Source organism: Triticum urartu, chromosome 5, assembly GCF_003073215.2.
Source record: "Triticum urartu cultivar G1812 chromosome 5, Tu2.1, whole genome shotgun sequence".
Taxonomy (NCBI): domain Eukaryota; kingdom Viridiplantae; phylum Streptophyta; class Magnoliopsida; order Poales; family Poaceae; genus Triticum; species Triticum urartu.
This window is the reverse complement of record NC_053026.1, coordinates 587,502,649-587,518,010: the sequence shown is the minus strand read 5'-3', so window position 1 is coordinate 587,518,010 and position 15,362 is coordinate 587,502,649. Positions and strand designations below refer to the sequence as shown.

General features: G+C 50.9%; 1 protein-coding gene across 1 annotated transcript in view; it reads right to left on the bottom strand.

The window, feature by feature from the left end:
• LOC125507474 (probable metal-nicotianamine transporter YSL3) overlaps positions 1-15,065 on the bottom strand; it is a 104,530-nt gene extending 89,465 nt beyond the window's left edge. Inside the window, exon 1 of the mRNA XM_048672047.1 lies at positions 14,910-15,065. Within this exon, the coding sequence (XP_048528004.1) occupies positions 14,910-15,065 (156 nt within the window). The remainder of the gene's footprint in view (positions 1-14,909) is intronic.
• Positions 15,066-15,362: the final 297 nt, after the last annotated feature.

Sequence of the window (15,362 nt, the reverse complement as noted above, 5' to 3'; positions counted from 1 at the left end):
TTGAGCATAGTTATGAGAATATCTAGGTATGATCATGTATATAGGCATCACGTCCGAGACAAGTAGACCGACTCCTGCCTGCATCTACTACTATTACTCCACTCATCGACCGCTATCCAGCATGCATCTAGAGTATTAAGTTAAAAACAGAGTAACGCCTTAAGCAAGATGACATGATTTAGAGGGATAGACTCATGCCATATGATGAAAACCCCATCTTGTTATCCTTGATGGCAACAATACAATACGTGCCTTGCTGCCCCTACTGTCACTGGGAAAGGACACCGCAAGATTGAACCCAAAGCTAAGCACTTCTCCCATTGCAAGAAAGATCAATCTAGTAGGCCAAAGCAAACTGATAATTCAAAGAGACTTGCAAAGATAACAAATCATACATAAAAGAATTCAGAGAAGATTCAAATATTATTCATAGATAGACTTGATCATAAACCCACAATTCATCGGTCTCAACAAACACACCGCAAAAAGAAGATTACATCGAATAGTTCTCCACAAGAGAGGGGGAGAACATTGTATTGAGATCCAAAAAGAGAGAAGAAGTCATCTAGCTAATAACTATGGACCCGTAGGTCTGAGGTAAACTACTCACACTTCATCGAAGAGGCTATGGTGTTGATGTAGAAGCCCTCCGTGATCGATGCCCCCTCCGGCGGAGCTCCGGAACAGGCCCCAAGATGGGATCTCGTGGATAGAGAAAGTTGCGGCGGTGGAATTAGGTTTTTGGCTCCGTATCTGATTGTTTGGGGGTACGTAGGTATATATAGGAGGAAGGAGTGCGTCGGTGGAGCAACAGGGGGCCCACGAGGGTGGAGGGCGCGCCTAGGGGGTAGGCGCGCCCCCTACCTCGTGGCCTCCTCTTTTGTGTCTTGACATAGGGTCCAAGTCTCCCGGGTCTTGTTTGTTGAGAAAATCACGTTCCCGAAGGTTTCATTCCGTTTGGACTCCGTTTGATATTCCTTTTATTCGAAACCCTAAAACAGGAAAAAAAACAGCAATTCTGGGCTGGGCCTCCGGTTAATAGGTTAGTCCCAAAAATGTCCAAAACAGTAGATAATATAGCATGGAGCAATCAAAAGTATAGATACGTTGGAGACGTATCACTTCCCGCCCGACTCGGTGAAATCCCCCCAAAATCCCAATGCTTACCGGCCTTGTATATAAACCCTCACGGCCGGCGAGTCTTGGGTCGCATTTCCCCTCCCTCCCTGTAGCTTATCTTGTCTGCTTCTCCCACAATCGCCAATGGCATGGGTCTGTCGTCGTCGCTCAGCCACTCCGCCGTCATCAGATGACAGCTCCAGCTGGGAGGCTACACCGCAGCGGCGGCGTAGTCCCTGGCGTAGTGTAGTGCGCGTGGTGAGGGAGTCCTGGATTAGGGGGTGTTCGGATAGCCGAACTATACCTTCAGCCGGACTCCTGGACTATGAAGATACCAGATTGAAGACTTCGTCCCGTGTCCGGAAGGGACTTTCCTTGGCGTGGAAGGCAAGCTTGGCAATACGGATATTCAGATCTCCTACCATTGTAACCGACTCTATGTAACCCTAACCCTATCCGGTGTCTATATAAACCGGAGGGTTTTAGTCCGTAGGACGACATACACATCAACAATCATACCATAGGCTAGCTTCTAGGGTTTAGCCTCTCTGATCTCGTGGTAGAACTCTTGTAATACCCATACCATCAATATTAATCAAGCAGGACGTAGGGTTTTACCTCCATCGAGAGGGCCCGAACATGGGTAAAACTTCGTGTCCCCTGCCTCCTATTACCATCCGACCTAGACGCACAGTTCGGGACCCCCTACCCAAGATCCGCCGGTTTTGACACCGACATTGGTGATTTCATTGAGAGTTCCTCTGTGTCGTCGCTGTCAGGCTCGATGGCTCCAACGATCATCAATGGCGATGCAGTCCAGGGCGAGACCTTCCTCCCCGGACAGATCTTCGTCTTCGGCGGCTTCGCATTGCGGGCCGATTCACCTGGCCATCTAGAGCAGATCGAAAGCTACGCCCCTGGCCGTCAGGTCAGATTTGGAAGTTTAAACTACACGGCTGACATCCGCGGGGACTTGATCTTCGACGGATTCGAGTCACTGCCGAGCGCGCCGCACTGTCCCGACGAGCATGATCTAGCTCTGCCGCCGAACAGTGCCCTGGAGGCCGCACCCGCATCGGCTCCGATCCTTAATTCGGAGCCAACTGCGCTGATCAAGGATGGGCGGTCGGACGCCGCCTCGGGGGTTGCGATCCCCACGGTGATTGAGCCGAACACCAGCCCTGCACTCCGCGAGACTCGTGACTCCAAGGAGCCGGACTCCTCTCCGGACTCCGAACCCTCCGCGCCCCTACCAATCGAATCCGAATGGGCGCCGATCATGGAGTTTACTGCCACGGACATCTTTCAGCACTCGCCTTTTGGCGATATTCTGAAGACACTGAAGTCTCTCTCTTTATCAGGAGTGCCTTGGCCGGACTACGGTCAGCAAAATTGGGATGCGGACGATGAAGAAATTCAAAGCCCACCCACCACCCACTTTGTTGCCACTGTCGACGATTTAACCGACATGCTCGACTTCGACTCCGAAGACATCGACGGTATGGACGCCGATGAAGGAGACGAGGAAGAACCAGCACCTATTGGGCCCTGGAATGCCACTTCGTCATATGACGTATGCATGGTGGACGCGCCAAAAGATGACGACGAGGAGCGGAAGGACGCACTGAAGGCTTGTTCCCTCGAAAAGCAGTCAAAGCGGCGACGCAAGCGCCGCCCCAAATCCCGCCTTGACAGAAATAGCAATCACACAGACCCAGCACTGGAGCAGGGCGAACCGCTGCCGGACAACGGTAATCCGGATAATCAAACCGAACAAACAAATCCTATCAAGGATAATGGTCCGGATGACATAACGCCGGACAGACACCCGGAGCAGCAGACTTCCCGTAAAAGGCTTGTTGCCACCGCGAGGAGTCTGAAAAAGCAGAAGCAAAGGCTCAACGCTGCGCAAGACACTCCACATTAGATGGAGCAAAATACTCAATACAGCAGCGAGGTATGGCGACAATCGCCCCTCCAAGAGCTACCCAAAGCGGAAGCTGCTACCCGAATTCGATGAGGAGGCCTCAGACCCCCCACAACCAAATATCAAAGCAGCCACCTGGTCGGATAGACAACCCCTATACCAACATAGAGCGGCATACAACGCTGCTCACAATACAATACGCGACCCATACGAGGGCTCACACCCAAAGGACGGCGCAACAAGATCCATCTATGGACCACGCAAGCGCACCCCAACATACAATGCAACACAACAAACACTCGAACAACGTGGTACACCCAGCTACAGGGGTGCCGCACACCCCCTATGTTTCACCGATGAGGTGCTGGACCATGAATTTCCAGAGGGATTCAAGCCCGTAAACATAGAGGCATACGACGGAACAACAGACCCTGGGGTCTGGATTGAGGACTACATCCTTCATATCCATATGGCTCGAGGAGATGATCTCCACGCCATCTAGTACCTACCCCTCAAGCTCAAAGGGCCAGCTCGTCACTGGCTCAAAGGCCTCCCCGAAAGCTCCATTGGAAGTTGGGAAGAGCTCGAAGACACCTTTCGGGAAAATTTTCAAGGGACTTATGTCTGACCTCCGGATGCGGACGATTTGAGTCATATAACTCAACAACCCGGAGAGTCCGCTCGAAAGCTTTGGAACAGGTTTCTTACTAAAAAGAACCAGATTTTCGACTGTCCGGACGCCGAAGCCTTGGCAGCTTTCAAGCATAGCGTCCGTGACGAATGGCTCGCCAGACACCTCGGCCAAAATAATCTGAGAACGATGGCCGCATTAACAAACCTCATGACCCGCTTTTGCGCGGGTGAGGACAGCTGGCTAGCCAGATGTAGCACCAGCGACCCCAGTACATCTAAACTTAGAGATGGAAACGGGAAATCACGGCGCAACAGCAACAACAAACGTCAGATTAAAGAAGATAGCACGAAGGGCACGGCAGTAAATGCCGGATTCAAAAGCTCTCTGCCAAGTCAAAAGCCGCCCCCTAAAGGCACCAGGGATGAACCGTCCAGCCTCAACAAAATTCTGGACCAAATATGTCAGATTCATAGTACCCCTGGTAAACCTGCTAATCATACCCACAGAGAATGTTGGGTCTTCAACCAGTCCGGCAAGCTCAACGTCGTAAACAAGGGGGAGGATACACAAAGTGAAGACGAGGACGAGCCCCCCAAGAAAGACACGGGGGAACAAAAGAAATTTCCACCCGAAGTCAAAACGGTAAACGTGTTACACGTGATCAAGGGAAAACACAACACGGCACTCCCAGGAAAATATACCCAAGTGCCTGTCACCGCGGAGTCCTGCCACTGGTCATCTCAACCGATCACTTTCGACCATCACGATTACTCATCAAGTATCCGGCACGCAGGATGGGCTGCCCTGGTATTAGACCCAGTAATTGGCGGATATCACTTCACACGAGTCTTCATGGACGGCGGCAGTAGCCTAAACCTAATATATCAGGATACAATCCGCGGGATGGGGTTAGACCCAACACAAATTCACCACAGCAATACTACCTTTAAAGGAGTAACACCAGGCCCAGGGGCTCGTTGTATGGGCTCCCTCTTACTACAAGTTATATTCGGCTCCCCCGATAACTTCCGTCGCAAGCATTTAACTAATTTCCACATTGCTCCGTTTCAAAGTGGCTATCAAGCACTGCTCGGACGCGGAGCTTTCGCTCGCTTTAATGCAATACCACACTACGCCTCCCTTACACTCAAGATGCCCGGCCCACGTGGCGTCATTACAGTGTATGGAAATATCAAGCGATCTCTGCGCGCCAAAGAGAGTGAGGCTGCCTTGGCAGCCGCACATTAAAGGCGCCCGGACTAGCGAAAGCATCCAATAGGTGGTCAAGACCTCAGACGCAACCAATCGAGTCCGGCGCCGCTACTTATACCAAATAAATGGTTACACCCCTATTTGTCAATACAAGGGGCTCAACACGCACAGACAAGTGGCAATTTCTTCTCATCTTGAATTATACATGGTTTCTTTAACAAACTATCTTTTTGCACGACAACTTTTTCACCTAAGTTCCTCTCTTTTACAGACGATCACCGTGCTACACCCGTCCAGGATACGGCACAACAGAGACACATGCGCAGACGTGCAGCTGGGACCCGCTCCAAGGATTCTTTTTAGATTAAGACCCTGCGTAAACCTTTTTTACTGTCTCTTGTTGATACATATCCACCGTTGAGAAGGATGCTGACGTCTTGGCATGTGGCCACGCCAGGACAATGCGCGTACCTGGACACAAGGGGCTTCTTACAAAGGCCATTATTTAGGCCCGGTTTATACCACAAAGACCGAATACCTTAGGGAGTGTTCGGCGTTGCGAGTTTGGCCCTATATGCATTAGCTCCGAATCATTGTCTTTGGTCAAATATTGGGTTTGCCCGGCTCCTGTGTTTTGGTGTCTTACGTTCTGCTTTACCGGCTAAGGTAGCACCAGGAGAACTACTGCGATTGTGCCCTGGTTCATCCGGACGAGCACCTCAGTAGAGAAAGCCGAAAACTGACTGTCATGATGTAGCATGAGACTGGTCAACCACTCGATGACCTGTGGGAATGTTAGAATTCCTCCGCCTTAACGAAGGGCCGTTTTCCGGCTAGGCATGTCCGCACCCCGAGATCAGGAGAGCGCGGAGCCACCAGGGGCTATCTAGTAGCCCCACTGTCAAACTCCTATGGCTAAGTGAAAGTGTTAAAGCATTATAGTCTGGTTGCCTCGCTCGCTCCGCTATCACCTCCTTAATAGGACCAAGATGTTGGGTTAAGTGTGAACGCGTGTTTTTGTGAGCACCTCCGCATTATATGCGTGGGGGTTGAAGCCGACGACTGCAATCTTTCAGGTTATACACATGTATACAAAAACGGCCGCCAGGAGGCATCATATTACTTTCAGGAAAAAGTATAAAAATAGCCTTATAAACATTTATAAAAGCATCTCGCTTACAATGAGATTACATATCACTCAAACATAATATTTTTGAGCACTGGGCCTCTACCAAACGGGCACCCTCAAGAAGTTCTTCAAAGTAGTGCTCAGCAGCCTTCCGGCCTATGGCCGAATCCCGCGCTGCAACATTGGTAGCATCCATCTCGGCCCAGTATGCCTTGACACGGGCAAAGGCCATCCGTGCGCCCTCTATGCACGCCGACCTCTTCATCGCATCAATGCGCGGCACCACATCAAGTAACTGATGCACCAAGCTGAAATAGCTGTTCGGTTTTGACCCATCTGGCCATAATTGATCCACAACAGACCTCATGGAGAGTCCGGACAACCTATTTAGTTTGGCCCATTCGGCTAATTGGTCAGTCAATGACAGCGGACGCTCGGGAGAATGGAATTGTCTCCAAAACAGCTGATCTACTTCACGATCCGTCTGACCCTGGAAGTACTTGGCCGCATCGGCAGCGCTCGCCGCCAAGTCCATATACACATCCTCCGAACTCCACAGCCGATCCAAAGGGGCATACCATGGATCTCCGAACCTCCTCTGCAACATAAAGGATTTCCCAGCTACAATATCCCCGGCTTCCCGCAACTCCTCCTTCTTTTCCCTCATAGCAGAGCGGTGGTCTTTTCTCGTCGCAGCAGCCTTCTCAAGGTTCAATGCCTTCGCCTGGTTTTCCTTTATAAGAACCCGACAATGGTCGGTGGCGGCTTTTAATTCTTTGGCCATCTTGGCCATCTTGTCACGGCTCTCGCCATGTGCGGCCTTCTCGGCTTGCAACTCTTCGGCCGCCTTCAAAGCAGCCGCATTACCCAACCTCGCGTGTTCCTTGGCTCGGGCAAGTTCTGCCCGCAAGGCTTCAACAGTGGCAGCTCCATCTGCAGTCACAACATATTACAGATGCGGGCATCATACTGCTCTTCCTATTGTGGCATTTATCAGATAATGACACTTACCCTGTGCCCCGTCAAGCCTTTTGTTAACAAGCTCGATGTCAGCGTCTGCCGCATCCAACTGCCGTTCTAAATGGGCAAACTCGCTATTCCGGCTAGCCACCGAAGTTTCCATCACCTGCACATAGAGGCAGTATGGTTATTACCTGGGAATATGATCCTCTATTCGTGGTCGTTTCCAACGACAACCAGAGTCTCAGGGGCTACTATCTACACAGGGCACACCTAGTATGTGCAGGACTATCATACATTCTTTTACGTACCTCAAAGCCTGTCAGTAGACTCATAAAAGCTTCATGCAATCCGCTTTCGGCGGACGATATTCTCTCCATCACCGTATTCATCAGCACACAGTGTTCATCTGAGATGGCCGCTCTCCCCACCAACTCCCTCAGAACATCTGATCGCACACTAGACGGTGCCAGACTCTTTTGTCTGCTCTCTTCGGGAGCCGGACACTGGGAGCTTCGGGGGTCAATGGGATTATCTTCTGGCCTCACCGGACTCGGAGAGGCCCTCCGCGACGACACTTCAGGGTCGCCCGCTTCCGGAGCGGAGGAGTCCGGAGGAGGCGTTTCGCTCTCCATCATCTCTTGAAGAAGATCCCCCGAAGACGAGCTCATTTGAGAGGGGCTAAGGCCCGAACTGCAAAAATATATGCGGTGGTTATCTTCTCAGAAGAAAAAGATGGCATATATGTACTATTAAAGTATTACGAGTCACTTACGACTCGCGGGAGAATTGATCCCCCCGCGGACTTTGTGCGGCAACAGCACCCCCCCAAGGCAGGACCCTCTGTGGGAGACTTTTTCTCCCATTTGGAAGCTTCGGCGTCCGAATCCCCGGGTGCAGTCCTTTTCCTCTTCAGGTCGTCCTCCTTCATGGAGACGCTCGCTCCCTCGGTTAGAATGGGCAGCGTTGGGGGCCCGCGTCCGCCCGCATTATCCTCCACAGTATCTTCCTTCAAGGGCTCCGGGCAAGGTGTGGTCTGGAGCATCTTTTCCAATACCGGGTTTTCCAAACCCTCGGGGAGGGGGGCCGAACACCGAATCAACTTCGCCTTTGTTAGCCAGTTCTGGTCAAAAAGCGAACTCTCAAAAAAATAACTTCGTAACGAGAGAGAGATAGTATGTTCGGCTGGAAGATACCTTACCTGTTCGGTGGCGCGGTTACTACTCAGGCCCACATCCTCGGTGATTTCCGGACACTCCACCTGAGGTCCGAAGAATGACTTGTACATCTCCTCGTGCGTTAGGCCGAGAAAATCTTGAATGACACGCGGTCCCTCAGGATTGAACTCCCATAGGCGAAGAGGCCGGCGTTTGCAAGGCTGGACTTGACGAACCAGCATAACTTGTATTACCGCAACCAAACTGAAATCTCCATTGAAGAGATCTCGAATGCTAGGGGCGGCTGGCCCCCAGCTCAGACCTCTACGGATCCATGACATCAGTTGTGGTGGAGGGCCTGAGCGGAAAATAGGGGCGGTTGCCCACTTGGCACTTCTAGGAGCCGTGATGTAGAACCACTCCCGTTGCCACAATTCAGACACCTCTGGGATGGAACCTTTGGGCCACGGGGCTCCCATCATCCTGCGTATTGAGGCACCTCCACACGCTGCATGTTGCCCCTCGATCATCTTCGGCTTCACTTCAAAGGTCTTGAGCCAGAGGCCAAAGTGAGGGGTAACCCGGAGGAAGGCCTCGCACACGACGATAAATGTCATGATATGAAGAAACTAGTCCGGAGCTAGATCATGGAAGTCTAGCCCGTAATAAAACATCAAACCCCTGACAAAAGGATCCAGAGCAAGGCCTAGACCTCGGAGGAAGTGGGAGGCGAACACGACGTTCTCGTCGGGTTCGGGGGTGGGAACGGCCTGCCCTCAAGGAGGCAGCCGATGCAAAATCTCGGCGGTCAGATATCTGGCCTCCCTCAACTTTTTGATGTCCTCTTCCGTGACGGAGGAAGGCACCCATTGGCCTTGAAAGCTAGATCCGGACATGACTGAAGGTTCGGAGCACCTGACCTGAACTTTGGGCGTTTGAGCTCGAGGTGGGGGAAGGATTTGATTGAGCATGGGAGGGAAAAATAAAAGCCTTGTCCCCTTTATAAAGAGGGTGAATATCAAGAGTCCTCTCCGTGTCTGTTTGTACTTTCCTATAATCTAGGAGTCCTAGAAGCGGTTGGGTTACCCACGCCCGTATTGATGAGAATCCCGGAATAAGGGGACACGATCTCTGCTTTAACAAGACATGCCATGGAAACCGCCTCGCATGACGTGCTGAGGTGGGGTAATAAAACGACTCGGATAAAGGCTTGGTCGTGGTGTGACACATTACGGAATACGTCAGCAGATTAGATTTGTGTAAATATTATTCTCTCTATGGCAATATGTGGAAACTTATTTTGCAGAGCTGGACACTATCTTTGTGTTCAAAATCTTCTATGAAGTACTTGGAGAAGGAACCCGCCTTGCAATGCCGAAGACAATCTGCGCGCCGGACTCGTCGTCATTGAAGCCTGGTTCAGGGGCTACTGAGGGAGTCCTGGATTAGGGGGTGTTCGGATAGCCGAACTATACCTTCAGCCGGACTCCTGGACTATGAAGATACCAGATTGAAGACTTAGTCCCGTGTCCGGAAGGGACTTTCCTTGGCGTGGAAGGCAAGCTTGCCGATACGGATATTCAGATCTCCTAGCATTGTAACCGACTCTATGTAACCCTAACCCTATCCGGTGTCTATATAAACCGGAGGGTTTTAGTCCGTAGGACGACATACACATCAACAATCATACCATAGGCTAGCTTCTAGGGTTTAGCCTCTCTGATCTCGTGGTAGATCAACTCTTGTAATACCCATACCATCAATATTAATCAAGCAGGACGTAGGGTTTTACCTCCATTGAGAGGGCCCAAACCTAGGTAAAACTTCGTGTCCCCTGCCTCCTGTTACCATCCGGCCTAGACGCACAGTTCGGGACCCCCTACCCAAGATCTGCCGGTTTTGACACCGACACGTGGCATCCCTGTTGGGTGTGTGCGGAACACCCACCACACGCTCCGCCGCCGCTGCCCGTCGGCAGCTGTTGCCGGCCGCCGTTGCCATCACACCACCGTCGAAAGCCAGGGCCATCGCCCACTCTGCCGCTGCGGCCCGAAGGCGGGAGGTGGTCGTCGTGGCCGCTACCCCACTGCCGGCCACCGTGGCCATCACCTGCTCCGCCACCGCGGCCCGAAGGCAGGAGGTGGTGGTCGTGGCCGCCAACCCATCATCGGCCGCCATGGCCACCAGCCCATTGTCGACCGCCGAGGTCATCACCCTCCCCGCCACCTCCGCCCGAAGGAGGGAGGCGGAGGTGGATGCCCGCACATGCATCAGCGACCTTGCGTGCTACACCGAGTTCCTGCAGGAGGAGGAGGAGCTCCTCGTCGAGCACGCAAAGAGCCTTACCACCATCGTGGCCGCAGCACACGCCGCCTCAGAGGCGAGGAATTAGGAGATCTACGAGGAGAACCACCGCTTCAAGAGGGGTCATCTGGAGCGGCAGAGGGCGTTCAAGGTGAGCGTCGCTGAAGCTGTAGCAGCAGCAGCAGGCACCATATTGCAGTTGTACAGCTCGTCGGTAGGCTCTTCCTTGTCTGCCTCTTACTGAGTGCGCTCGGCAGAGGAGAGGCAGCCGGAAGTAGCACAAAGCCCCTCCGTAGTAGTAGTATTTAGGGGCTATTTTGTTCAGTTCATCTGACTATAGATGTGGCGGAACTATACAACGTACTTAAAATTAGCTAGTATATATAGTTGAACTAGCTATTTCAGTACGTGGTTGGCAACAATTGGGAAAAAGTTTGGTCGGTTCAGCTGTCGAGTTGAATTGTTTGTATAAATTAAGAACGACTACTTAATCTCTATGAATGAAATCTATGCTTAATTACTGAATTTTAGTTGCAAAAAATTGATACCGCTGGTGATTTTAGCTTCATATTTTGACAAATCGCAGTGTTACAAGGTTGACAAATGGCAATGTTACTAGATCAACAAACGTCAATCTTTCCAGTTTGACAAATGGCAACATACCCAAATTGTTTGTAAGTGGTTGCACACGGGTCATCCAAAAGAATCATTTGCGTTGAAGAGATGCACAAATCCTGCTCTCACTTTGCATACGGGTGTTCTATCTAAAACGTTTGCGATCAAGTGCTGCACAAATCCTGCTTGGCACATTTTCCCTTAGCTTCCTGGGGAAGCTGTCGGTTCGCATACGGGTGTTCTAACTAAAACATTTGCGATGAGTGTTTTATATTTAAAAACCATTGACATTTTTTCAAAAGAAAATCGTTTGATAAGTCTGTACATTAAGAGAGAAAAACGCAAGTTCGCTCAAACCATATCTTTCATTCAGTCATACGGCAAATTTATAATCATATGATCTAGATACAGTATTAAACCCAAGAAAAAACTATTTCCGGCGACGGCGGAGGCGGCGTGCCGCGTCATCATTGTCGTTGTCATCCTCTAGGATGCCGTTGTTGAAGTCTTCAATGCAGCATGGAATGTTCTTCACTTGTAAATCAAACATCATGTCATCGCGCGATCGACGGGCGGGGCGCGGGAGGATGGCAGCTGGCGGCACTGAGAGGTTGCAGTCGACGGCGGTGTCCCATGCTGCTGAGGGGGGGCGCGCACGGGCATGATAAGTCCATTTTGCATCATGCTTCTATATCAATATTTATTGCATTATGGCCTATTATTACACACTATATCACAATACTTATGCCTATTCTCTCTTATTTTACAAGGCTTACATGAAGAGGGGGAATGCTGGCAGCTAGAATTCTGGGCTGGAAAAGGAGCAAATATTAGAGACTTATTCTGCACATCTCCAAAAGTCCTGAAACTCCACGGGAATTATTTTTAGAATATAGAAAAAAAATATTGGGCGAAAGAAATACCAGAGGGGGGCACCCACCGTCCACGAGGGTGGGGGCGCGCCCCCTGCCTTGTGGGCCCCCTGGTGGCCCTCCGATGCCCATCTTTGGCTATATGGAGTCTTTCGTCGAAAATCATAAGCAAGCTCATGGGACGAAACTCCGCCGCCATGAGGCGGAACCTTGGTGGAACCAATCTAGGGCTCCGGTGGAGCTATTCTTCTGGGGAAACTTCCCTTTGGGAGGGGGAAATCATCACCAACGATCCTCTCATCGGGAGGGGGTCAATCTCCATCAACATATTCACCAGCACCATCTCATCTCAAACCCTAGTTCATCTCTTGTATCCAATCTTTGTATCCAAACCTCAGATTGGTACCTGTGGGTTGCTAGTACTGTTGATTACTCCTTGTAGTTGATGCTAGTTGGTTTACTTGGTGGAAGATCATATGTTCAGATCCATTATGCATATTAATACCCCTCTGATTATGAACATGAATATGCTTTGTGAGTAGTTACTTTTGTTCCTGAGGACATGGGAGAAGTCTTGCTATAAGTAGTCATGTGAATTTCGTATTCGTTCGATATTTTGATGAGATGTATGTTGGCATCCCTCTAGTGGTGTCTGTTGGGGAACGTAGCAGAATTTTAAAATTTTCTACGCATCACCAAGATCAATCTATGGAGTCATCTAGCAACGAGGGATAGGGGAGTGCATCTACATACCCTTGTAGATCGCGCGCGGAAGCGTTCAAGAGAACGGGGTTGATGGAGTCGTACTCGTCGTGATTCAAATCACCGATGACCTAGCGCTGAACGGACGGCACCTCCGCGTTCAACACACGTACGGTTGGGAAGACGTCTCCTCCAACTTGATCCAGCAAGGGGGAAGGAGAGGTTGATGAAGATGCAGCAACACCACGGCGTGGTGGTGGAAGCAACGGTGATCTCGGCAGGGCTTCGCCAAGCTCAGGGAGAGGGAGGAGTGTCACGGGAGGGAGAGGGAGGCGCCAGGGGCTAGGGTGTGTCTGCCCTCCCTCCCCCCACTATTTATAGGACCCCTAGGGGGCGCCGGCCCTAGGAGATTGAATTTCCAAGGGGGGCGGCGGCCAAGGGGGGTGGAGTGCCCCCCAAGCCAAGTGGGGCGCCCCTACCCCTAGGGTTTCCAACCCTAGGCGCAGGGGAGGCCCATGGGGGGCACACCAGCCCATCTGGGACTGGTTCCCCTCCCACTTCAGCCCATGGGGCCCTCCGGGATAGGTGGCCCCACCCGGTGGACCCTCGGGACCCTTCAGGTGGTCCCGGTACAATACCGATTACCCCGAAAACCTTCCCGATGGCCAAAACTTGAATTCCTATATATAAATCTTCACCTCCGGACCAATCCAGAGCTCCTCGTGAAGTCCGGGATCTCATCCGGGACTCCAAACAACTTTCGGGTTACCGTATACTAATATCTCAACAACCCTAGCGTCACCGAACCTTAAGTGTGTAGACCCTACGGGTTTGGGAGACACGCAGACATGACCGAGACGACTCTCCAGTCAATAACCAACAGCGGGATCTGGATACCCATGTTGGCTCCCACATGCTCCTCGATGATCTCATCGGATGAACCATGATGTCGAGGATTCGATCAATCCCGTATACAATTCCCTTTGTCAATCGGTACGTTACTTGCCCGAGACTCGATCGTCGGTATCCCAATACCTCGTTCAATCTCGTTACCGGCAAGTCACTTTACTCGTACCGTAATGCATGATCCCGTGATCAACCACTTGGTCTCATTGAGCTCATTATGATGATGCATTACCGAGTGGGCCCAGAGATACCTCTCCATCATACGGAGTGACAAATCCCAGTCTCGATTCGTGCCAACCCAACAGACACTTTCAGAGATACCTGTAGTGTACCTTTATAGTCACCTAGTTATGTTGTGACGTTTGGCACACCCAAAGCACTCCTACGGTATCCGGGAGTTGCACAATCTCATGGTCTAAGGAAATGATACTTGACATTCGGAAAAGCTATAGCAAACGAACTACACGATCTTTGAGCTATGCTTAGGATTGGGCCTTGTCCATCACATCATTCTCCTAATGATGTGATCCTGTTATCAATGACATCCAATGTCCATAGTCAGGAAACCATGACTATCTTTCGATCAACGAGCTAGTCAACTAGAGGCTCACTAGGGACGTGTTGTGGTCTATGTATTCACACATGCATTACGATTTCCGGATAACACAATTATAGCATGAACAATAGACAATTATCATGAACAAAGAAATATAATAATAACCATTTTATTATTGCCTCTAGGGCATATTTCCAATAGTGTCATGTGAACGTCGACTACATGACACTTCACCATTGTTTGGGCCTAGAGGGAGGCATTGGGAAGTAATAAGTAGATGATGGGTTGCTAGAGTGACAGAAGCTTAAACCCTAGTTTATGCGTTGCTTCGTAAGGGGATGATTTGGATCCATATGTTTCATGCTATGGTTAGGTTTACCTTAATACTTCTGTTGTAGTTGTGCATGCTTGCAATAGGGGTTAATCATAAGTGGGATGCTTGTCCAAGTAAGGACAGTACCCAAGCACCGGTCCACCCACATATCAGATTATCAAAGTACCGAGCGTGAATCATATGAGCGTGATGAAAACTAGCTTGACGATAATTCCCATGTGTCCTCGGGAGCGCTTTCCTTTATATAAGAGTTTGTCCAGGCTTGTCCTTTGCTACAAAAAGGATTGGGCCATCTTGCTGCACCTTATTTACTTTTATTACATGTTACCCGTTACAAATTACTCAATCACAAAACTATCTCTTACCGATAATTTCAGTGCTTGCAGAGAATACCTTACTGAAAACTACTTATCATTTCCTTCTGCTCCTCGTTGGGTTCGACACTCTTACTTATCGAAAGGACTGTGATAGATCCCCTATACTTGTGGGTCATCAGGGCACGGCGAGGCGGGTGCAGCCAAATGCACGAGGACCGGCGCCACGGTGGGTGGAGGGGTGCGCACGGGCACGGGCACGAGCGCTGGTGCTGTCATGTACATGAGCTCACGCGGGTCCGCGGAGACCTCGCTGATGCCCATGGCTTCCAGCTCTGCGATAGTACTCGGCAACCAGCTCGTCAATGCTACGAGGATGGTCACTGGTGCGGGCGCGGGGATGGGAGCTGGGACGGGAGCGGGGGCAGCAACCGCCGCGGCCAGCTCGTTCTGGGCCATGTCCATGAGGCCCCATTCCTCCTTATTTTCTATCTCATCTGGCTCGGAGTCGACTTCACCAAACTTGAACACTAGTGGCAAATGATCCATCTGCGCCATGGCGTTGCTGGAGGTCTGCAGGAGGGAGGGGAATGGGAGGCGAACAGTAACGCCACCTGTATT